Source organism: Pseudophryne corroboree, chromosome 4 (genome assembly GCF_028390025.1).
Source record: "Pseudophryne corroboree isolate aPseCor3 chromosome 4, aPseCor3.hap2, whole genome shotgun sequence".
Taxonomy (NCBI): Eukaryota; Metazoa; Chordata; class Amphibia; order Anura; family Myobatrachidae; genus Pseudophryne; species Pseudophryne corroboree.
The window spans coordinates 356,223,264-356,248,279 of NC_086447.1; the positions used below are offsets into that span (position 1 = coordinate 356,223,264).

Consider the following 25,016-nt stretch of genomic DNA (forward strand, 5'->3'; position numbering starts at 1 on the left):
GGATGTTGTTAGTGTAAATCAGGCACCAGTGGAAACAGTTGTTGCCCATGATAAGAAAAAACTTATTGTCATGCCCGTGCATAATACAAAGAAATCTTGTGTGGAATTATTTTTTACCACAATTTGGACAATTGTCAAGCCATCTGTAGCATTTGTAAAGCCAGAGAAAGTAGAGGTAGGTCCTTAACCGTCTAGGAACCTCCTTGCTGTTACATCATTTGCAGCACATTCTTTAAAAGTTTTTGGAAGATTCAAAAGCTTTGGCTAAAAAAGTAACTATAACCAGTCCAACATCAGCTAGCTCCCTTCTCTCTGCTAGATCCAAATTTGATAAGGCTAACTGACTCCTCCTCTCTCCAGGATTCATCAGAAGGACCCTTGAGTGCTACACCTGCTGCTGCTTGGAGTGGATCTTCATCCAAGAATGGGACCAATAAGACTAAAATAGTAATAAAAAAAACTATTGACTTTCAAATAGTCCTTTGCAAGGGGAAGCAAGTATGACAGCAGTCACCCAGTTGCAAAAAGGATCATTGATGCCATTACAGCTATGCTGGTATTCGATGAGCGTCCAGTATTTGCCAATAATGCAATGGGTTTTAAACAGTTAAATGAGGTCTTTTGGCAATTCCCAGCCTGTACAGGGACATTGAAAAAAAAAACATAATTAGTGTCCTCCGAAATGCCGTACTGAGGCAAGAGGTGATAACAAGGTGAAATTCCACACTTTAAATGCTTCAGCAGATGGAGAAAAAGCAAAAGGCCATCCAAGTCTACACAATGACCTATGACATAGGGAGAGGATGGGAAATGTACCTTACTCAAACGCAGTAGAGAATACTTTGTGTTGTACAAGTTACTCAAACCCTTCAAAGTTGTCACCTGTGAAGTGAGTTCAGACACTACCAGGTTGAGTCAGGTAATTCCACTAATTAGACTTTTGGACCAGCAGCTCGAGAGACTAAAGGAGGAGCTGAAACAAAGCAATTCCAATAAGTATGTTGGACTTGTAGATCAAGTTCTTTATTCGGTTTACCAAGATCCAAGAGGCATCAATATCTTGAAATCGGATTACTATATTTTGGCGACGGTTCTTGATCATACAGTGCATCCGGAAAGTATTCACATCGCTTCACTTTTTCCACATTTTGTTATGTTACAGCCTTATTCAAAAATGGAATAAATTCATTTTCTTCATTAAAAAAACTCTACACACAATACCCCATAATTACAACGTGAAAAAAGTTTTGAGATTTTTGCAAGTTTATTAAAAATAAAAAAAACTAAGAAATCACATGTATATAAGCATTCACAGCTTTTGCCATGAAGCTCAAAATTCAGCTCAGGTGCATCCTTTTTCCACTGATCATCCTTGAGATGTTCCTATAGCTTAGTTGGAGTCCACCTGTGCTAAATTCAGTTGATTGGACATGATTTGGAAAGGCACACAGCTGTCTATATAAAGGTCCCATACTTGACAGTGCATGTCTGAGCACAAACCAAGCATAAAGTCAAAGGAATTGTCTGTAGACCTCTGAGACAGGATTGCCTCGATGCACAAATCTGGGGAAGGGTACAGAAAAGTATCTGCTGCTTTGAAGGTCCCAATGAGCACAGTGGCCTCCATCATTTGTAAATGGAAGAAGTTTGGAACCACCAGGACTCATCCTAGAGCTGGCCGGCCATCTAAATTGAGCGATCGGGGAGAAGGGTCCTAGTCAGGTAGGTGACCAAGAGCCTGATGGTCACTCTGTCAGAGCTACAGCATTCCTCTGTGGAGAGAGGAGAACCTTCCAGAAGGACAACCATCTCTGCAGCAATCCACCAATCAGGTCTGTATGGTAGAGTGACCAGACGGAAGCCACTCCTTAGTAAAATGCACCTGAAGGACTCTCAGACCATGAGAAACAAAATTCTCTGGTCTGATGAAACAAAGATTGAACTCTTTGGCGTGAATGCCAAGTGTCATGTTTGGAGGAAACCAGGCACCGCCCATCACCAGGCCAATACCATCCCTACAGTGAAGAATGGTGGTGGCAGCATCATGCTGTGGGAGTGTTTTTCAGTGGCAGGAACTGGGAGACTAGTTAGGATAGATGGAAAGATGAATGCAGCAATGTACGGAGACATCCTGGATGAAAACCTGCTCCAGAGCGCTCTTGACCTCAGACTGGGGCGACGGTTCATCTTTTAGCAGGATAACGACCCTAAGCACACAGCCAATATATCAAAAGAGTGACTTCAGGACAACTCTGTGAATGTCCTTGAGTGGCCCAGCCAGAGCCCAGACTTGAATCCAATTGAACATCTCTGGAGAGATCTGAAAATGGCTGTGCACCGGCGCTTCCCATCCAACCTGATGGAGCTTGAGAGGTGCTGCAAAGAGGAATGGGTGAAACTGCCCAAAGATAGGTGTGCCAAGCTTGTGGCATCATATTCAAAAAGACTTGAGGCTGTAATTGCTGCCAAAGGTGCATCAACAAAGTATTGAGCAAAGGCTGTGATAACTTATGTACATGTGATTTCTTAGTTTTTTTATTTTTAATACATTTGCAAAAATCTCAAAAAAAACTTTATTCATGTTGTCATTATGAATTAGTGTGTATAGAATTTTGAGGGTAAAAAATGAATTTATTCCATTTTGGAAAAAGGCTGTAACATACTGTAACTAAATGTGGAAAAAGTGAAGCGCTGGGAGTACTTTGCAGATGCACTGTAGGTTTAAGTCATATATTGTGTCTTTCTTTCCAATGGACACAGATCTGAAAAGATGCAAAAGCTTTTGGTCAGTAAAATGCCAGCTGAAGTGGCACATGACACGGCAATGTCTCCTCCTTTAGTTTCTCCAGCAACTGCGGTTGCCAGGAAAACACTCAGTTTTCCTAAGAGACCCACCAGTGCTTATGCAAATTAGTCAACACTGCCTTTTAACATTTTGTCGGGTCTAAAAGAATTTCCTACAATTAGTGACACTTCTGCCGTGAGCTCATCTGATATGGTCACTATTCAAAAAATTGTTGATGATTATTTTAATATTAGACTCCAAATAGGCATGTCAGACAGTCTGTTTCACTACTCGTAAAAAAGGTAATTTGGAGGCCTTTGCACAAACTGGCTTTGCTTACTTACACTGACCACCTGCCAGTGTGCACACAAAGAGTTTTCAGCACGGAACCTTGTCAGTGATTGGCGTAGAAGGTTACTTCCCAAAAAATTATAAATTCCATGACCTTTACCTGCAATTATGTAAAAAAAAATTACAGAGACACCTGTAATGGTGGATTCCAGCAGGGGCAGATTAATATTTATTGTGTGAAGATGATGTACACACTGATAAGGGTGAAGAATCGGATGATGATGGCGATGACATCAAACCTATTTAGAGCCAGCTTGTGTACGTTGAAATCAAAGCCAGCAATGGCCCTAATTCAGACCTGATCGCAAAAGCAAATTCTTTCTCTAATGGGCAAAACCATGTGCACTGCAGGTGGGGCAAATGTAACGTGCAGAGAGAGTTAAATTTGGGTAGGTTATTTTGTTTCTGTGTAGGGTAAATACTGGCTGCTTTATTTTAACACTGCAATTTAGCTTTTAGATTGAACACACCCAACCCAAATCTAACTCTCTCTGCACATGTTATATCTGCCCCACCTGCAGTGCACATGGTTTTGCCCATTAGAGAAATATTTTGCTGTTGTGATCAGGACTGAATTAGGCCCAATGTCTGCTGCTCATTGGTAGCTTGTTTTGTGGGGGCCAAACAAACCAATCATTTCAGCCACAAGTGACAGTCCCCGTCGTAAGTGATTGGTTTGTTAAACTGTACTTGTCCTGTTAAATATATACAACATAAGGGTCATGGAAATGGAACATAATTGTGTTGGAATAGCCTAGTCAAAGCCCAGATCTCAATCCAATTGAGAATCTGTGGTCAGACTTGAAGATTGCAGTTCACAAGCAGAAACCATCCATCATTAAGGAGCTGGAGCAGTTTTGCCTTGAGGAATGGACAAAAATCCAGGTGGCAAGATGTGGCAAGCTCATAGAGACTTATTCAAAGCGACTTGCAGCTGTAATTTCCGCAAAAGATGGCTCTACAAAGTACTGACTTTAGGGGGGTGAATGCACGCTGAAGTTTTCTGTTATTTTGTCCTATTTGTTGTTTGCTTCACAATAAAAAAGAAAAAGCATCTTCAAAGTTGTAGGCATGCGAATGAAATGATGCAAATCTTCAAACAATCCATTTTAAATCCAGGTTGTGAGGCAACAAAACATGTATATATATATATATATATATATATATATATATATATATACACACACACACACACACACACACACACACAGCTGTTTGCGTTCCATTTGCATATACTGTAACTACATTTCTGATTACTCCTTAATATTCTATAGTGTGACTTCATTTCTGTACTGCTGGTCTTTTAGGTGGAGTGGTATCTTGGAGTGAATGACAGTATAACTGTTTCCCTTGATGGGCACAATGTTTCATTCAGTTATTTCGAAGGTAGGTGCCTGTAAACTCAATGTTGCATTTAATATTCAATATTGCAGATATTCAAAATGTCAATGGGCAATAAATATACAGTAGTTTGTGAAATGTTTGCCTTAACATTGTAAAATACAATTAATGTTTTCCTATGGTATAAAATATAAACAGGAGAATGAGCAATGAAGTATAGTGATCTGAACAGAGCCGGCCCTAACCAATATGATGCCCTAGGCAAGATTTTGGCTGGTGCCCCCTAGCACTACCGCTGGTTTAGCCTCTGACCTTCCACCTCTTTCCCAGTACCATCACCCCTCACCCATAGCAGTCCTTATTTTGGTGTTTGTACCCCCTATATTTGAAATAGGAACAGTTCGCACATTTGACGCACAGCCCAAAAAGGGGGGTGTTTGCTGGCAAGGGGCATGGCCACACAATAACCCCAATTCCAATTACGCCACACAGTACTGCAACTTTTTTCACATTTGATCATGTGATAGTGTCTATAATTCATATTACATCCCGCAGTAGTATCACTTTACCTTATTATTGTTACTCCTCACAGTAGAGCCCCTTATTCACATTACATCACACTGAATTGCTCCTTATATTCACATTACACCACGCCCTATTGCTCTTTATTCACATTAGACGACACAGTAGTGCCCTTTCTATACGCAACGCCACATAGTAGAGCACCTGAGCACCTTTTACACATAATGCCACACATTTGTAATGCATTTATACACATTCCACACAGTAATGCCCCTTACACATATGAGACACCTTATTACTATCCCTATAAAAATAATGCGCCTTACACATTATGACAACCTTTATTAATACCCTTTTACACATAAATTCCCTTACACATATGCCGCACATTATTAGTGCCCCTATACACATAATGACACACATACAGTAGTACCCGTTTACATATATGCCGCACATTATTAATGCCCTTATACACATAATGACACACATAGTGCCCCCTACACATATGTTGCACATTATTAATGCTTTTTACATGACACACATAATGCTCCTTACACATATTCTGAACACTACTGCACAACCAACCCACTCACATGCACACAGCACTCACACTGCCACTAACACTGACCTCTGCCTCTGCTTGGATACAGATGTGTCCTCATAAATCTTGCCTCAGTGCTAACATCGGCCACACCTTTTTTATTTTATTTTTATGAAAATGCATCTTAATTGCATTGCTATGTGGCTAGGATGCACAAGCAGCTTCTGATGATTAAAATGATATGCAGCATGCCTATATACTGTGTGAGACTGTGGCTGTATCTGTATATGAAATGCTACATACAGAATATAGGCATGCCGCATATCATTTTAATCAGCAGAAGCTACTGATGCCCCTAGGCATATCAAATGCCCTAGGCAATTGCCTAGTTTGTCTATGCCTATGGCCGGCTCTGGATCTGAACTACAGTATCTGATCCTACAGTACTTACTGAAATAAATAAAAAGTAATAAAAAAAAACAGGTTTATTTCCTAGCTTCAGTTATAATTAATTTTGTCTAAATGAGTACGATCCTTTGTGATGGTTCAACAAAGAATTCAATTAGCATCAGGATCCTACTGTAGGTGCTTGGGCTGTAAAAATGTTTAGCCACTTAGGGACCTATTTATATTAATATCATTTTTGTAGCAAAATCCCCTAAAAATGCATAAGTGAAGGATCCCCCGAATGTATAAAGGAGATCAGGCTGTATCTAGACAATTTTTCCTCACCCTTGGTATTGTTTTGTTATTGCAATATACATATATATGTGATTAGATTGATTGGCCAATTTAATTACTTAATGTTCCATTGCATTGTAAGCTATGGTCAGTTGTGATTTGGAGATCTTCTTCAATGCCATCTTGTAATAGTCTAATTTTTGCCAAATAACCAATCACCTTCTTTAATACAGAATTAATTGTGGCTCAATAAAAAGACATCCTGTTGGAATTGCTGTCTATACATTCCTGTTTTGTGTCAATCTATCTTACCTCTCTGAGCATGGTACTATGGACAAGGTACTGGGGAGAACACTTTAGGGAAAAGGTCTGTCACAGCCACCAAATATCTGTGATACCTCTTCCAACCACTTAGACATACCTGCTAACCCCGGGGTGTTACATCTTTGTGGGGCACAATATGCTAATATGGCACAAGGGGCATTACTGTCTGTGTGGGGCATACTATGTTAATATGGTGCAAGGGGCATTACTGTCTGTCTGGGGCATAATACAGTATGTTAATATGGTGAAAGGGGCATTACTGTCTGTGTGGGGTATACTATGTTAATATGGTGCAAGGGGCATTACTGTTTCTGTGTGGCATAATATGTTAATATGGTGCACGGGGCATTACTGTCTATGTAGGGCATAATATGGTGTTGGGGCATATCTGGTTGGGGCATAATATGTTGTAAAGGGCACTATTGTGTCAGTGTAGTCTTTTCCTGCAAGGCCACACATATTGCAGTGAGGCCACACACCCTTTATGGACACAAATATTTTATTTTCCCTAATAATGTTGTTTCAATCTTCAGTGGCAAATTATGTTGGAGCTCCCTTTGCTCCTGACGTGCCCTGGTGTTGCAATGGAATGGTGATGACACTTGTAAAGCAATTTAGGGATGTCACTGTGAGTCAATTATGCAAAGAAGTAAATAGTGAAGATATCCTAGTATCTCTAGCAAAAGTAGCTTACTCTGTAGTAAGGGTTCCTTGGATAGGTAACTCAGTCTCTCTTTCTTAAGTAGCTCTATATTCCTTGGGTAAATAGCTTTGTACTCCTTAAAAATGTCTAAATGTTTCTTCAGCTCTTCTTAAAAAGTGTGTCTCTGTCATGACAATTGCATTCAAATGAGAATCTGGTCTGTAAGCTGTTACTATAGGGCCTGGTGAAAACCCTTCTCTTCCAACAATATTGTACACTAGGTGCTTCATCGCGCCCTACGGGCGCTCTTTACACCGTCGCAAGGGGCTACGCCCCCTTAACCCTTGCATGCCTTTCTGGGGTTCAATATTTGTGTTATATGGAGTATCACCTGCATTCCTTTGTTAGTGGTTAAATATTGCACAATGAAAGGGTGTGCGATGGTGAAGGAGGCGCAGCCCCTTGCAACGGCGTGAACAGCACCTGCAGGCCACAATGTCCAGAATGTAGCGGGTGCGGGGGGTACTGCGGATGGTGTCTGTAGATGCTGCGGATGGAGGGGGGGCGGAAGTGGGGGTGGGGCCCGGATGGGGAAGGGTTGGGAGGTGCTGCGGGTGGGGGAGGGGCAGAGGAGTGGGGGGTGCAGATGGGGGAGGGGTCCGGAGGCACTGCAGGTGGGGGAGGGCAGGGGTGCCATGGGTGGGGGAGGGGCAGGTGTGGGGATGTTGCAGATGGGTGAAGGGTTCCGGAGGTGCTGTGGGATGGGAAGGGGCGGGAGTGCCACTGGTGGGGTAGGGGTCCGCAGGCGCCATGGATAGGGGAGGGGCAGGTACGGGTGTTGCGGCAGATGGGGAAGGAGGTCCGGAGGTGCTGCAGGTGGTGGTGGGGCAGGTGCGGGGGTGCCATTGGTGGGGGAGGGGTGGGTGAGGGGGGGACCGCGGATGGAGGAGGGTGTCTGCAGATGCTGCAGGTGGAGGGGGGCAGGTGTGGGGGAGACATAAGGGGGGTGAATGGTGGAGGGGGCCTGGAGATTGCTGGGGGTGGTGAAGGGGCGGAGGAGTGGGAGCCGCGGGTGGTGTAGGGGATCTGGAGGCACAGCATGTGGGGGAGGGGTGGAGTGCCGCATGTGGTGGAGGGGAAGGTGCGGAGGTGTGGTGCATTGGGGAGAGGTCTGGAGGTGCTGCGGGTACTGTACCTGCCAAAAAGGTAGTTGGAGGGTATGCAGTAACAGGGCCAGGACAGGGGTGACAGGGTCAGAACAGGGTTGACTGGGCCAGGACAGGGGTGACAGGGTCAGAACAGGGGTGACAGGGTCAGAACAGGGGTGACGGGGCCAGGACAGGGGTGACGGGGCCAGGACATGGGCGACGGGGCCAGGACAGAAATGACAGGGACAGGATAGGGGTGACAGGGTCAGTGTAGGGGCGGCAGGACCAGGACAGGGGTGACAGAGCCAGTATAGGGTTGACAGGGCAAGCACAGGGGTGACAGGGCCAGGATAGGGGTAGCAGGACCAGCATAAGGGTGACAGGGCCAGGATAAGGGTGAAAGGGCCAGGATAAGGGTGAAAGGGCCAGGATAAGGGTGGCAGGTCAAGGCCAGGGGTGACAGGGACATGACAGAACACAGGGCACGGGAGAGATTGGTATTAGGGACAGAACAGTGGTGACAGACAGATGTGTCTTACCGGAGTCACTGCTGCTGGCTGCTGCTGTTCCACTCCAACCTGTTGGCATCTGCTGCTGGTGGAGACTTGGCATGGCTGACTCGCTTATGCTGTATTCCTTCTTCCTCTGCCCGTCCGCATCACTCCCCCCCTCCTCAGTCACACACCGCAGACCTCGCGCAGCTGCCGGGCACTGTGGTAAGGTGAGACTGGGAGTGACTGGTTAGCCCCCAGGAGATGCTGCGGCTGGAGGGAGGAGGGGGTCATAGCATGCACGTGGTGCGGACCTCACGGCTGCTGGGCACTATGGTAAGGGGAGACTGGGAGTGACTGGTTAGCTCCCAGGAGACGCTGATGCTGGAGGGAGGAGGGGGTCAGAGCCTGCAAGCAGCGCGGACTTCTGCAGCGCTACCCGCCGGCTAAAGTGTGTGAAGGAGCTGGGCGCAACTCACTGCGGGTGGCAGCGCTGCAGCTAGCGGTGGGGTCGCAGGGGCTGGAGATAACAGAGGCAGTACGGAAAGTGCACAGCGGCTGGTGACCCACAAAACTACAGCTAAGAAGCGTGGAATGTGCCAGAATGTGACGCTCCTCCCCGCCAGAGCGACCCTGCTGAGTATGCTGATGTGGGGGTCAAGTATGGCATACCCCCTCACACACCCCCATACCTTCCAAATGTCCCAATTTACGCGGGACAGTCCCATTTTTTGGGGTCTGTCCCGCTGTCCCACCCGCGGGTCGCAGTGTCCTGCGGTGGGGGGGGGGAGCAGTTGGAAAGCTCCTGTACTCGCTGTTCTGCAGTGGTGAATAGTGGAGACAGAGGGAGAGGGGGCATCAGGGGGTACGGATTAAGGGGGGGTTCCAGCAGCAGAGCCGGATTAAGGGGGGGGGGCAGGCGGTACGTACCGTTGGCCCCACAGTTTTAGGGGCCCCCCCGGCTCGAGTAGCTCTGTCCCAGCTCAGAAGCTCCCCCGTCCTGCCAGCAACAGCGGCAGCATTGTGCTACAGTCAGCACACGCTGCTGCGTATTGGCAGGTCTGTGGTGTTACAGGGAGGCAGCAGTCTCCCTGCTTTCTTCTGCCTGTGCGGGTGTGTAGGGGGGATACCACCTCCTCTGGATTTACCTCTAGCTGAGGGGCCAAAATTCCATTAAAAAAAAAAAAAAAAACCCGGAATTTGCATAATGGGGCGTGGCCTCGCGGTCCGCGATTAGGCCACGCCCCCAACCCACGGCATGCACAGCAATGAGATAGGGCTCCCCTGTCTCAAGTACCCTGTGCCCCCCTGACTCATAATCAGCCCCTGGGGGCATGCCAGCAGCTCACAGAGCGCTGGGCATGCCCCCTCACTGACGAAAACGGGGGCCCTCCCGTGAAGCCACGCCCCCTTTTCGCCGTGTGTGTGTGTGTGTGTGTGTGTGTGTGTGTGTGTGAGAAAGCTGGGAGGTATGCACCCTGCCTGTGCCATGTCCATACTATCTGCTTCTGCAGCTGCTCCTAGTGTCCTATAGATTTGGCCAGATCTGTGACTCATTTGACTAACTCCGCCCACTGTTGTGACTCCGCCCAGTGTTAGCAAATGAATCACAAGATCACAGATCTGGGCTATTATATAGGAGATGTATGTTACTAAAGGATATTTGGGTCTGGCACTTGCCTGCTTACAACCCTTTACACCAACAGTCTCTGTGTACTCACTCCTTTCCACTGTGGTAGTTACTTTAATTGGCTGGACCTGTCTCAGCGATTCTCAGCATTTCAAGATGGCTGCAGCATCCACCCCTTTCAATAGGCCTGGCTGTGTCCGGTTCCTGGCTGCGTCATCTCATGCCCTTTCTCTGGTTTTCTGCACTCCGGTAGCACTCCACTGCCTCAGCCCTGCTCTCCACCACCCAGCCTGACCACCCAGATTGCTCCATCTTGTCAGCTCCCGCTCCACCCCTTTCTGTGTATCCAGCACCACAATGGCTTCCTTTCAACTCTACCTTCTCCCCCCAAGGCTCTTCTGCTCCCAGTCTCCCTTGTCCATTTAGCACTCACCAGCTGGACCATGTGACCACAGTCACCGACAGCTGTGCCGGGCTCAGGTACCAGGATGGGGGGGGGGGGGGGGGAGGGCATAGGTCAATGCAAGGAGGTGTGGTAAGCCCCCCTTCTTAGGCAATATTTTAATTAAAGTTTTACAGCACCCAGCAGCATGTGTTCTATGCACTGAGGTTGCTGCTGCTGCAGCAGTGTCCTCTCTCTCCCCACTGCCACTTTCTACAATGGGGAATGGGGGGTATCAGGACCCGAGCCCCTCCAACAAAAGGTTACCCGTTCCCCCCTTTCTCTGTGCCACTTCATGTGACTGGACTCTGGTCCAAGTCTAACCCTTGCCGTACCAGTATGACACTTCACCAGACTTCAGACACTGTCTCTTTTTAAAGGGGCACACACACTCAAATTCTGGGATTCCACAGACAGTCCTGCCCATTGCATCATATGAACATATTATGTCCCACACAGAAAGTGATGCCCCTTACTTTAGAATTATGCCACTGTGCCACACTACCTAACTGCTCATTGTCAGGGATTTTCACGATGGTGCATCTCCACTAGCAAACTTCCCAAGTATCTCCTCTGAGGTGGTGGCCATTTTGGGTGGGACATTTTCACCAGTATTCTATTTAAATGCACAGACCTCATAAAATACTGTCAGAAAGAAACAGTGGCCATGGCCTCAGACTCGCCCTTCCCTAGAAACGGTACTGAAGGAAGGACCGCAGCAGATATCACCATATGTCCCTCCATTTCTGACAGCAGCCCCCATAGGTTTCTAATGGGGCTGCAATGCTGTCAGATTTACCATGCTTGAGCCCATATTGATCAAGCTTTGTCCTGACAGCTGAGGTCATCTGAATTTATTAACTGCTGTAGCCTATGCACTACATTCCGCAGGAATTACCAGCAGACTGTGCATGCGCAGAAGGACCTCAGCTCCAGAAAGAAATCGCTTTTGCAATAATTTCATGTCTTACACTTCACAGAGATGGGCTCCTTTTCGAGCCCCTGACCCTGTGGGTGATTAATAGTACATTCGGGCATCTATAATTTCTTATTGCCATGAATAGCAGTGGTAAGAAATTATAATTGTTGAGTCTAAAACCAAATAATTTGTAACTATGCCCCACATTTGGCTAGACAGACATTGCTCATCTATGACATATACAGTAGATGATTATTGTTAATGTGTGTCAGATGCAATAACATAAATTTAAAATTGTATTTAGAAATAAACTGTTGTTATCATCTCTATTAATTCCTAGATATGGGCGTAGAGATCAATAATTCAAACCCCGCTGTCTTGCTACTAAATGATGAATCCATTACAGCAACATTTGAGGGTCTTCTGTCTGTGTCAGTGTCAGCTTACTTCGGAATGCTGAGCGCTGTAACCAGTCTTCCTAACATCTTTCTAAATAAAACCAAAGGCCTGCTGGGTAAGTCTACCAAGTAGTGGCACAAGTGCTAATTGCAGACCTAAAATAGTAGCGTTAATAGATTTACATTATTTTACCATACATACCTGTACATATTGTATGTACTAACAATTCTACTTTGTAGTTATTTTTTATTTGTTAAATAGGTACCTGGAACAGAGACCAGAGTGACGATTTCTTGAGTCCAGATGGCACTATTATTCCCAGTAACAGCTCAGAAGAAGATATATTTAATTATGGAAAGCTGTGTAAGTGCAATGTTTTAGATCAGTGATTGTTGGGTAGGTAGGCTTAGGGTGGGTGTTTTGCAGTCAGGGATTGATTAAATTTGCAGTGGGCAAATCAATGACTTAATACATACAACACTCTTCCTTTCCCTGGAATTCTTCAACCTCTTCAACTGGGTGACTGCATGTGAGCTGGACATTCCAATGATATAGACATACAGCCTATCAATGACCTGGAGCAGTACCATGGTATATGATGCCACTGTGCCAATCAAGAGTGTACATCTATTCTAATTTTTCCTCTGCTACACAGGGGAAGTAAAGGAGATGAACCTATTTACCAATAGGCAAGGAAATGGAAAGAGCATATTCGATTTCAAACCAGTTTTCTTAAGTAATTTGACAGAACTAGATACATACAATGACGTGAAGATAGAGTGTCGTGACAAAACGGAATGCATATTTGATGCTTTGAGCACCAACGATACTCAACTGGGCAAAGCAACTAGTACAGTATCAGAAATCTTAACGGAAACCAACAGCACTTTATGTAAGTATCGTTATCTGCATATACTGTATAGTACCATTACCTATTCTATTCTACAGAGGAACTTGTGTAATATATACAAATGGTCTCCTGTTTCAGAGGTTAATGACAAGTTACATGTTCATGCTTTAAATAGTTTATCCCCTTATTTCCACACAAAGTACATAAAAAGAAAAAATATTATTTGAATGTTATATATTCTACTCCTAATCTAATCGCATATTGGGCCTGATTCAGACCTGATTGCTGCTGTGCATTTTTCGCACAGGGGACGATTATCAAACTACTGCGCATGTGTATGCACCGCAATGCGAATGCACGTCGAAGACAGCAGGGACAGGATGGTGCAATAATTCAGCTTGCACAGGCGTTTGCAAGGTGATTGACAGGAAGAGGCAGTTTGTGGGTGGTAGTAACTAACCGCTAACTGGAGTGTCTGGAAAAATGCAGGCGAAGGCGGGTGTGTGACATCAGCTCCGGCCCCGATCAGCCTGATTTCTTCGCACTGGAGGAGCAGGTCCGAAACTAGGGGGGGGGCTAGGGGGGCAGGCGACCTGGGCGCCGGATTGGAGGGGGCGCCGAGACCCCCTAACACCCGCCGCGGCACTTTTATAACGTTGAAACCCCCTTCTCCCGAGTGCCCAGCTCGGGGGGCGGGGTTTCGCGGAATGACGCGATTGCGTCGTGACGTCACGGCACAAACGCGTCATTCCACGAAACCCCGCCGGAGGAGGGAGAAGGGGGAGCCGCGCAGACCGGACGAGGAGGGAGAGGCGGCTGAAGAGCGGCGAGAACCGCTTCAAATGTAAGTCAGCCCCTCTCCCTTCCTCTCTCTCTCTCTCCCTCCACCACCGTCCTGCCGCAATGTGTAAAATGGGGACCTGTGCCTGCCGCAATGTGTAAAATGGGGACACTTGCCAGCGTACTGTGTAAAATGGGGACCTGTGCCTGCCTCAATGTGTAAAATGGGGACACTTTTTCCTGCCACAATGTGTAAAATGGGGACACTTGCCAGCGTACTGTGTAAAATGGGGACCTGTGCCTGCCGCAATGTGTAAAATGGGGACACTTGCCAGCGTACTGTGTAAAATGGGGACCTGTGCCTGCCTCAATGTGTAAAATGGGGACACTTTTTCCTGCCACAATGTGTAAAATGGGGACACTTGCCAGCGTACTGTGTGAAATGGGGACCTGTGCCTGCCGCAATGTGTAAAATGGGGACACTTGCCAGCGTACTGTGTGAAATGGGGACCTGTGCCTGCCGCAATGTGTAAAATGGGGACACTTGCCAGCGTACTGTGTAAAATGGGGACCTGTGCCTGCCGCAATGTGTAAAATGGGGACACTTGCCAGCGTACTGTGTAAAATGGGGACCTGTGCCTGCCGCAATGTGTAAAATGGGGACACTTTTTCCTGCCGCAATGTGTAAAATGGGGACCTGTGCCTGCCGCAATGTGTAAAATGGGGACACTTTTTCCTGCCGCAATGTGTAAAATGGGGACCTGTGCCTGCCGCAATGTGTAAAATGGGGACACTTTTTCCTGCCGCAATGTGTAAAATGGTGACACTTTTTCCTGCCGCAATGTGTAAAATGGGGACACTTTCCTGCCGCAATGTGTAAAATGGGGACACTTGCCAGCGTACTGTGTAAAATGGGGACACGTGCCTGCCGCAATGTGTCAAATGGGGACACTTTTTCCTGCCGCAATGTGTAAAATGGGGACACTTGCCAGCGTACTGTGTAAAATGGGGACACGTGCCTGCCGCAATGTGTAAAATGGGGACACTTTTTCCTGCCGCAATGTGTAAAATGGGGTCACCTGTCTGCCGCAATGTGTAAAATGGGGACACTTTTTCCTGCCGCAATGTGTAAAATGGGGACACCTGTCTGCCGCAATGTGTAAAATGGGGACACCTGTCTGCCGCAATGTGTAAAATGGGGTCACCTGTCTGCCGCAATGTGTAAAATGGGGAATGGGGACACTTGCCTGTCGTACTGTGTAAAATGGGGACACTTTTTCCTGGATATGAAATTCATGTTAGAAAAGGCAATTTTTCAGGTAAAAAAGTTCTGAAAGATATATATATATATATATATAATATTTTTATTCATGTATTTATTTATTTTAATTTTTTTATTATTATTTTTATTTATTTATTGTAAAAGAATTTATTTTTTTTTGCCGGGGGGGGGGGTCAAATGACTACCTTGCCCCGGGTGACAAAAATCCTAGTTTCGGCCCTGGGAGGAGTAGGTATTGAGTTATGCACAGAATGCACACACTGCACAGAATGGGAAAATCATTCAATAGGGAATGTGATAAGGATAGTTTTGCAGCTGTCCGCTGGCTACGGGGAATTTTCGCACAGCGTGCACATGCATTCGCACACTTGCACGGGGTGAATTTTCACTCCCCCTGGGCGGCGACTATCTGATCGCAGGACAGTGTAATTTGCAACACAGCAATCAGGTCTGAATTAGGCCCATAGTTTTATGTTGATATTTCATATACTATTAAAAACAGGAAAAATAGTTGCCTTTTAAAAACAAACAAATGAGCAAATAAACTGCATTGGGAATTTTATACTTTCAAAGCATTATTTCCACAGTTTTAGCAAATAGTATTTATTTCCTGCATATTTGGGGTTATTCAGATGTGGTTGGAGTTGCTTCTTTTGCCACAAAGTACCAATTATCTGCGCATGTGCAAACAAGTCCTGCAATGAAGGTATCATGCTGTCAGTGATTGACAGTCTACTACCTTCTGGGGGGCCAGGAAGGGGGCAGCAACGGCCTCTTTTTGTAAAAACGGAGGTGTGTCGCCGCCATTTAGGGCGAGGCGAGAGGCCAGAAATCTCCTTTGTAGGATGGAGATTTTCAGTCTGCTCGGATGGGCGGCTTTTGAGGCACCACGCGTGCCACAAGACGCCCAATAGTGGATGAGAGATCCAGGGGCATACTCGGGCCCGTGCCCCCCCTGTCATTTCTGACTTCTTTTTTTTCAAAAGGAGAACAGCAGCAGCACTACTGCTATTTCCGTTCTTTCAGATTTGATGAAAGAGTCGGCAGGCACTAGAACCCGCCGCGGTGTGCTCACACCGCAACCTACCTTCCCCAATGCTACCCAGTCAGGGTCCAGCCCAGGCACGGGGTTCACATGCCAGCATTGAGTAAGACTGTTACTTATGACGGCGCAGAAGGCTTCATTAGCCCTCACTGCACCGCACAGTTACCCAGCGCTTCCTCCTCCACTTCCTTTACCACCGTGCTAGGTGCAGTCACACTCAGCCTCAGCTTTGAGAAGGCGGCCTGTGTGATTGTGACAGGGCTGTCCTGCAGATGTCTTATGCTGCTTGTTGGAGATCCAGCTGGCTGCTTCTGTTAATCAAAGATGGGCAGTTCGTGTCCTGCAGTCTGAGTCTCAGTGCAGTGCCCAAAACAAGGTATGCTGCACCTGCCACCACCAACTAAAAACTTTAATAATTATATTGTGCTGGGGTGCCTTCCAGGCTCCCATAACTAATGGAACAGGTGACCAACATTTCAAGGCCCAATCAGCCTTTTCATCAGGGTGAAAGATTGGCAGTAAACCAGGATGCGCTCCTACAGCCAATAATTACCTGATGGCGTATTCTGTGAGGCCATGCCCCCTGTGATACCACACCTCTTATCTGGGAGCACACGTGCCTTAGGTGCATGTAATATAACTATTACCGTTCCCCCATCATGGTGCCCTCCCTTTAATTTTCTTCAAGATCTGCCACTGGAAGCAGCCCTAATAGGGTCTGGTCTGATGAGGGGGTGGGGTCTGTTAAGGGGGGGGGGGGCGGGATCCCTCCTCATAGAGCCAAATTGTATGCAATTGAGTCTGTTGCTGCAGTTGTGTCTGAGACCAGGTGTGGATTGAGAGCTAGAAGTGGCCCTGTAACCTTTTGTACAAGTGGCCCAACATGGGCAGCACAAGAGGTATATCATACCATGTAGCCGTGACAGCCTCACTGGATGGCAGAGATGGAATAACAGAATGAATTGGGACAATGCAGTCAGTTCTAGATCTTGTGGAGCCCGGGGCAAAAGTTTCCTGTGACGGCACCCCCCCCCCCCCTCCACCGGTAAAATACAGTTGGTGCACGCCGAGGACGTGCGCCCCAAAACAGGGGTGTGGCTTCTTCATAGGGAAGGGGCATGGCCAGTTATCCCCCTGTACTTGTGCCCTGCTGTAGCTGTGCCCTTAGTTAATTTTTCCCAGTAGCTGTTCCCCCTGTAGCAGTGCCCCCAGTTGATTTGCACCCTGTAGCAGTGCCACCAGTTGTTGTGCCCCCCCCTGTAGATTTACCCCCAGTAGCTGGACCCCCCTGTAGATTTACCCCCAGTAGCTGGGCCCCCCCTGTAGCTGTACCCCCAGTAGTAGCACCGCTTTGAAACCCTAAAAAAACAAAACACAATACTTACCAGCCTCGCTCCTGCTTCTGGACTGCTGCTGCCGCTGTCTCCGGTTCCTCTCTATGGGAGAGACGTCATGATGTCTCTCACATAGCAGCACCACACTGACACTAGGGGTCAATTTTGACCTCTAGCATGGCACTCGCTGCAGCCGGGGGGAGGGAGGATCAGTAGCGGCTCTTGTCACGGCGGCTGTGGTGCCCTCAGCATAGTGGCGCCCTGGGCAAAAAAGCCTGCTTGGCCGTGGCAAGAGCTGCTACTGAATGCAGTGTACTGAGGGGCTAATTCAGACCTGATCGCTGCTGAGCATTTTTGCACAGTGGGCGATCAGGACTGAACTGCATATGTTAATGCGCCACTGTGCACCTGTACATGCCAGAGATGCCACCGGCCAGCTCCCTACCGCCCAGCGATCGCCTCTGCCTGATTGACAGGCAGAGGTGTTCGCTGGGCGGGAGGGAGTGGGCCAGTGGCATTCGGCCACCGTTTTGGGGGCGCAGTCCGGGCAATGCAGGCATGCCTGGACCATGCGGGGGGCGGGCCACGGCAGCGGCGTGCCATCACACGCAGCTGCTGTGACCCGGCACACGGCAAAGAATCACCTACTGGTAGGCACAATAGTATCACAGGGAAATAGATTCCACAGAGAAATTGGGCGCTATAAACACTTAAAAATAATTTAGCAATTAAAAATGCATCTTTGTATATAGTTTATATTATAGCTGCTCCTATATGGCAAACTGGATGCCTAAACATAGAAATAGCGTAATGTTTGTATAGACTCAAACAAGGAGCGCTTATAAAATAACATATAATGCAATTTATTAAGAATACACATAAAATAGCAATAAATTACTGCATGAACATTTGTAACCAAAAATAAAAATCAATATAAACAATCTAAGATGGCAGTCAATGAAGCATAGCAATTTAGATGGTATATAAAATTAAGCTTAAATGAAATTAGCAGAGTTGAAGTCCATATATTGATAGTATAAAGCTGGTAAATCCAGAATCAATGGGAAGGATTTTTTCCTAAAAGCATGAAGTCCACAGCTGTAAATAGAGTGGAGTGGAGACGTTATGCTCACCCCTGACCAAAGATTAGTTCTCACCTGCTGCAGGTATTGACCGTACTTTCCCATCGATGGCAGTGCAGATGTATGGGCTCCGGACAGCTGATCGGTTCCCCCTCTGTAGGTATGCAAGGCAGGGGGGGGGGGGGGGGGGGAATGGTGACTCCACAATACCTAGTCTGCTGACGGGGCTTGTTGCAAAGTGACAGTCAGTTGTTAAATGTTCCTGACGCAGCAGGCGGCTGGGGGACGACGTATCTACTTCAAATGATAGTTGCTGCTTATTCCCAACGGCGGACACTCAAGCTCTGTAGTCCTCAATGCATTTCTCTGCCACAGCAAACACCAGTTTCTTCAGGAGGTATAAATGATCAATGAACAGGTGAGATGGTATTAAAACTGGTTGTGGCCAATCAGCTTCTGGTGTTGTTCATTCACACCTGAGATTTTTAATTAGATCTATTCATTGCTATGAGTAAAAGAAAGTGAGTCCATTCACTGCTAGAAGTCAATAATTACAATAAATATAGGTGCTTTACATGTAAATGATGACAATAAATCTCATATGAAGAATATATATACACACACACACACACACACACACACAAACACAGACACAGTAACAGGACTACGGCAGAGATGGTCACAGGCTCGAGACCAACATACATAGAATTCTTTTAAGTAAAAGTAATTTGTTAGCAGTTATGTTGTAGGTTTATGAAATTATATATATACTTTTTTATATTTATTAGAGGAAATTTTATTCTAATTCATCAGTTGTAAAGATAAAGTTAAACTAAAAAACAAAACAAAAAAAAAACACAACTCAAATTTTCAATTTAGTTAATTAACTACTTAGAGATATGAGAGAGCGGAGTGTTATCAGTCAAGATGCTACTCATTTAGCCCCACTAAACATAAAATAGAGAGTATGTATAGACGTATAAGGTCATATAAAGTGGGGTGGCAAGAATATCAAGTTAACATAGCAGCCCAGTGGAATACATTAATAAAATTATATGTGATTCAAGAAATAATAAAGACACACATTTAGTTAGTCATTATTACCATACATAACAATAGTATATTTTAGTTTTCTCAGTTTCCACTGAGCTCCAGTGGCTTAACAAGTAGCTAAAAGGACTACGACAGAGATTGTCACAGGTTTGAGACCAGCATACGTGAAGTTCTTTTAAATAGAAGCAGTTTATTAGCAATTATATTTTATGGGTTTATGAAATTTATATATATCTACCTTTACAAGTCTGGGAGTGCCGCCTTTTTGTTCTACTATATATATATATATATATATATATATATATACTTTTTTATATAGTTATTAGAGGAAATTTTGTTCTAATTCATCGATTATAAGGGTAAAATTAGCCTACAATAACAAAATATAATAAATAACAATAATAAGCTCAAATTTTCAGTTTAATTGATTAATTACTTAATTCAAGAGATGAGAGAGTGGCGTGTTATCAGTCAACATGCTGCTCATTTAGCCCCACTAGACATAGGATTGAAAATAAATATAAAGACATATAGAGTCATATAAAGTAAAGTGGCTAAAATATCAAGCCAACCTAATAGCCTAGTGGCATACATTAATAAAAGTATATGATTTAAGAGGTAGTAGAGACACACAGTTAGTTATTTGAACTGGTAGGACATGAGTGGAAAAGGAATTAAATATATGATAGATGTAACATTAGACAGTTGTCATAATCATAGTACCCTATCATTATTAGGATGACTATTCTTATAAAGATGGTTATTCCTAACGTGGGAGGGGGACAAAAGGAAAATATAAACAAAAAATCTTATCATTATGATTCAAGTGAATTGAATCTAATGTAGAGAAAAGATCATAACCAAAAAGCATGATAACTAATTTAGATATTGTTCAGCTCTCTCATCTCTAAGTAGTTAATTAACTAAATTGAAAATTTGAGTTGTGTCTTTTTGGTTTTAGGTTAACTTTATCTTTACAACTGATGAATTAGAATAAAATTTCCTCTAATAAATATAAAAAAGTATATATATATAATTTCATAAACCTACAAAACATAACTGCTAACAAATTACTTTTATTTAAAAGAATTCTATGTATGTTGGTCTCGAGCCTGTGACCATCTCTGCCGTAGTCCTGTTACTTATTAGTTGAGCCACTTGAGCTTAGTGGAAACTGAGAGCACTCAGAGATACTATTGTTTTGTATGGTTACAATGACTAATTAAACTTAGGAGCTCTTATGGGATGTCACGACCACTAACTTGGTTTTATTATATAGGGATGTGACTTATGTGTCTACACATTCCTATATATATATATATATATATGTGTATATATATATAAAGATGCAAATATATATATATTGTCTACAATTAAAAAAATTGCACCACTTGTGAGGAAAATATCGCCTATGTATTATTTGGCAGTTATAAGTAATAATAAATAGTTCAATATATATATATATATATTATATAAACAACACTCCACAACTATATGGGCGTCAGCTATTCCCAAGAAGTACAGGGGTGGTAAATCTCTGGAAATAGTCTTTGGTAAGGAAAAAATTGAGGGGTTCTAAGCGATCAATGGTGTTTATATAGCTATTAAAAGAATGGTACCCAGTGTATAAAAATATATATATACAATTTATTATAATCACAAGAGCCAATAAAAAAAGAAAGAAAAAAAAATTACATAAAAATGTTCACATCTAACATATACCAATTTAAAATATTGTTTTTTTTAGAAACACAAAAAATAAAAAATATATAAATATGTGGATAAAAGTGAAGTGCATATATATATATATATATATATATAGTTCCCAAATGACCGGCACTCCAAACAACTTGTTAATTACCTGGGTGCCCTCCCACGGTCCAGACAGAGCAGAAACAAAGAGCAAGTTCAGGCGGCACTCCACGGATTTACAAAACCAAATAAGACAGCTACACCAGCTTGATTGTCAACGTTTCAGGTGCTATTTAATTACACCTTTCGTCTCGATTAAATTTACGGCTACTATGGACAGGAAACAAGTTAACTTTCTTGATGTGTGTATCACTTTAAATGCAGGAGAGATTGAAACTAGCCTGTTTACTTAGCCTAACGATAGAAACAATCTATTGAGGGCAGACAGCTTTCACCCCAGGTCGACTACACAGGTGTTACCCTATTCCCAACTATTACGAGTCTGTCGGATTAACAGTGATAGAGATGAAAGGGACAGACAATTAGATGTAATGATACAGAAGTTTTTCCAGAGAGGTTACAGAGCTACAGATTTAGAGAAGGCAAAAAAGAAAGCCTTAGCTAAGACACGTGATCAATTATTAGTACCCAGGAGTAAAAAAAGTTTACACAATAGATTCCCGTGGGTGACACAGTTCAACGCTAGCAGCCCATATTTGGGTAAACAGGTGAAAAAGCTGTGGCCTTTGGTAGCCACAGATAAGGAATTGGGAAAAACATTTGGGAGTAAGATCCTATTTAGCTACTCTAGAAATAGAAGTATCAGAGACATGGTAGTTAAGACCGACCTGTCAAAATTCAATACGGAACCTACACATTTTCTGAAACAGAGAAAGGGTTGTTTCCGTTGCAGTGGATGCACGACATGCAGCTTTCTAAATCCAGGGGAATATTTCCAACACCCACATACGGGTAAAAAATATGCCATCCGGTTTTCACTTTCATGTAAATCCAAGTTCGTTATTTATCTACTGACATGCCCCTGTGGGCTGGGGTATGTGGGAAAAACGGACTGTGAGTTCAGGATCCGTATGGCCCAACACAGATATGCGATAAGGGAGGCCATTAAGTCTGGACAAAGTGAGCAGCCTGTAGCAAGGCACTTTGCACAGGCAAGGCACAGTGTAGCCACATTGCGATACAAACTGATTGACCATGTCCCACGATCTATGAGAGGGGGTGACAGGTCTAAGAAATAGTTACAGGTTGAAGCAATGTGGATTAATAGATTGAACACCATTTTTCAGAAGGGTCTTAATGAGACAATTAATTTTAAATGCTTTCTGTGAATTCAGGAATCATAGGGGCATATAATAAATCTTTCTCTAACTGGTATCAGCGGGATTGTTTTGAATATAAACAACAGCATTATGAAATGTGAGATATTAACCCAGTATTGTGATACTTTGCTGAGGTGGACGGGTGCCTGATAAATGACGGTACTTTTATATTTAGTTTTATTTTTTAGTTTCACTTTTGTTATTTTGTCACTATTGATATTGTTCATGTGATGTAATATAAGAAGAGGATTTGTGTTGCTATGTATGTACACTCAATATGGTTGTTTTGTGATTGTATTGGTAACCATGGTGACTCTGTCTGCGGCTCCAACGCGCCAGCTGGTAGGGCCGGTATGCCATCACTTCCGGTGAGACAGACCCGGAACTCGGGCGACGCAGTTGGAAGCTGAGTGGAGCGTCCTCGTGGGTATGGTATTCAAACACTGTCTTTCATGCATGTATGTTATCCTGACGAAGGGGCTGTGTACCCCGAAACGTAGAGTTTTCAATAAACCATTTATGCACTTTATGAAGTCTCCGAGTGCCGCCGTTATCTGGACAGTATATATATATATATATATATATATATATAAATAAAAGATATGTGTATATCTTATCCTTGATAGGGGTCATCAAGGGTTATGCCAACGCGTTTCGTCTTCAATAGACTTCCTCAAGATTCACTTTGTTTTACTGAAGGCAATGAATAGATCTAATTAAAAATCTCAGGTGTGAATGAACAACACCAGAAGCTGATTGGCCACAACCAGTTTAAATACCATCTCACCTGTTCATTGATCATTTATACCTCCTGAGAAAACTGCTGTTTGCTGTGGCAGAGAAATGCATTGAGGACTGCAGAGCTTGACTGTCTGCCTTTGGGAATAAGCAGCAACTATCATTTGAAGCAGATACGTACTCTCCCAGCCGCCCGCTGCATCAGGAACATTTAACCACTGACTGTCGCTTTGCAACAAGCCACGTCAGCAGACTAGGTATTGTAGACTCACCATCCCCCCCCCCCCCCCCCCCTTGCATACCTACAGAGAGGGAACCGATCAGCTGTCTGGAGCTCATACATCTGCACTGCCATCGCTGGGAAAGTACGGTCAATACCTGCAGCAGGTGAGAACTAATCTTTGGTCAGGGGTGAGCATAACGTCTCCACTCCACTCTATTTACAGCTGTGGACCACATGCTTTTAGGAAAAAATCCTTCCCATTGATTCTGGATTTACCAGCTTTATACTATCAATATATGGACCTCAACTCTGCTAATTTAATTTAAGCTTCATTTTATATACCATCTAACTTGCTATGCTTCATTCACTGCCATCTTAGATTGTTTATATTGATTTTATTTTTGGTTACATATATTTATGCAGTAATTATACGTACTGGTAGGGACTTACTCGCTGGGTGCAATAGCATTGCCACCGTGCAATTCTATCGCACCCATGCAGCGGGGGAAGGGACAGACATGCGGGGCAGACTAGCCCTGTGCTAGGCATCCCCCCACATTTCAAGGTGGCTTATCGTAGCCGTGCAATATTTTGCACGTCTATGATCAGGTGTAAATTAGCCCCTGAGTGCGGTGGGCTGTCTGTCATGTGGTGGCACATGTCAACACACAAAACGTAGACACATCGGCCTACCAGGAATCTTCCAGGTGAACCGTATGGCAAACCCGCCTCTGGAGAGATCTGATGTTGCATCCCAGGAGGAAGGTCTGATTACTACTGCAGCAGGTGGCATCTGCTTGTAATAGATGCCTCCTAATGCATTACCATACAGCACTATCTTTGCTGCTTCTAAGGAAGTGATAGCAACTCCAATCACATCTGAATCAGATCCATTCTGAATGCTCTTTTAAATGACTTTGGGTGTTTGCATACAGTGTGATTGTGGTGTCAGGGTTGGATCTAGGATTTCTACCAACCAAGGCAAGGCTGAAATCCCCCCCCCCCCTCACCATATCTATAAACTCTTTCAGAAACCCCTGCCTGCTAAGCTCCCAATTTGATTCAAGAGTGCATTTTCATATGAAAATGCGACTCGGAAGTTTACTAAACCCAAATCTCGGCAGTGTTGGGCCAATTTGTACAGAGATACATTGATGTCCACACAAATATGAATCAACAGACCATTGGCCAAACACGGTTGGATTTTCACATACACCTCATACAACACGCAAATTTACTAAGAATTTGTATTCTCAATCACTGCCAACAATAGCCATACACTGCCAGAAATGGATGGAATTCGTACACAAATAGAACTTTCAAATAGACCTGTTTCTCTGGCTGGCGTGTTTGGAGAATCATGCACGGATCAGTGAGATC

The 25,016-nt window shown here is 44.5% G+C and overlaps 1 protein-coding gene across 1 annotated transcript in view; it reads left to right on the forward strand.

Annotated features, from left to right (window-relative positions):
- Positions 1 to 25,016, forward strand: part of LOC134909538 (mucin-4-like) — a 278,478-nt gene that overhangs the window by 160,518 nt on the left and 92,944 nt on the right. The window contains exons 12-15 of the mRNA XM_063916527.1: positions 4,444 to 4,522; positions 12,159 to 12,332; positions 12,479 to 12,580; positions 12,873 to 13,109. Coding sequence (XP_063772597.1) covers positions 4,444 to 4,522; positions 12,159 to 12,332; positions 12,479 to 12,580; positions 12,873 to 13,109 — 592 coding nt within the window. The remainder of the gene's footprint in view (positions 1 to 4,443; positions 4,523 to 12,158; positions 12,333 to 12,478; positions 12,581 to 12,872; positions 13,110 to 25,016) is intronic.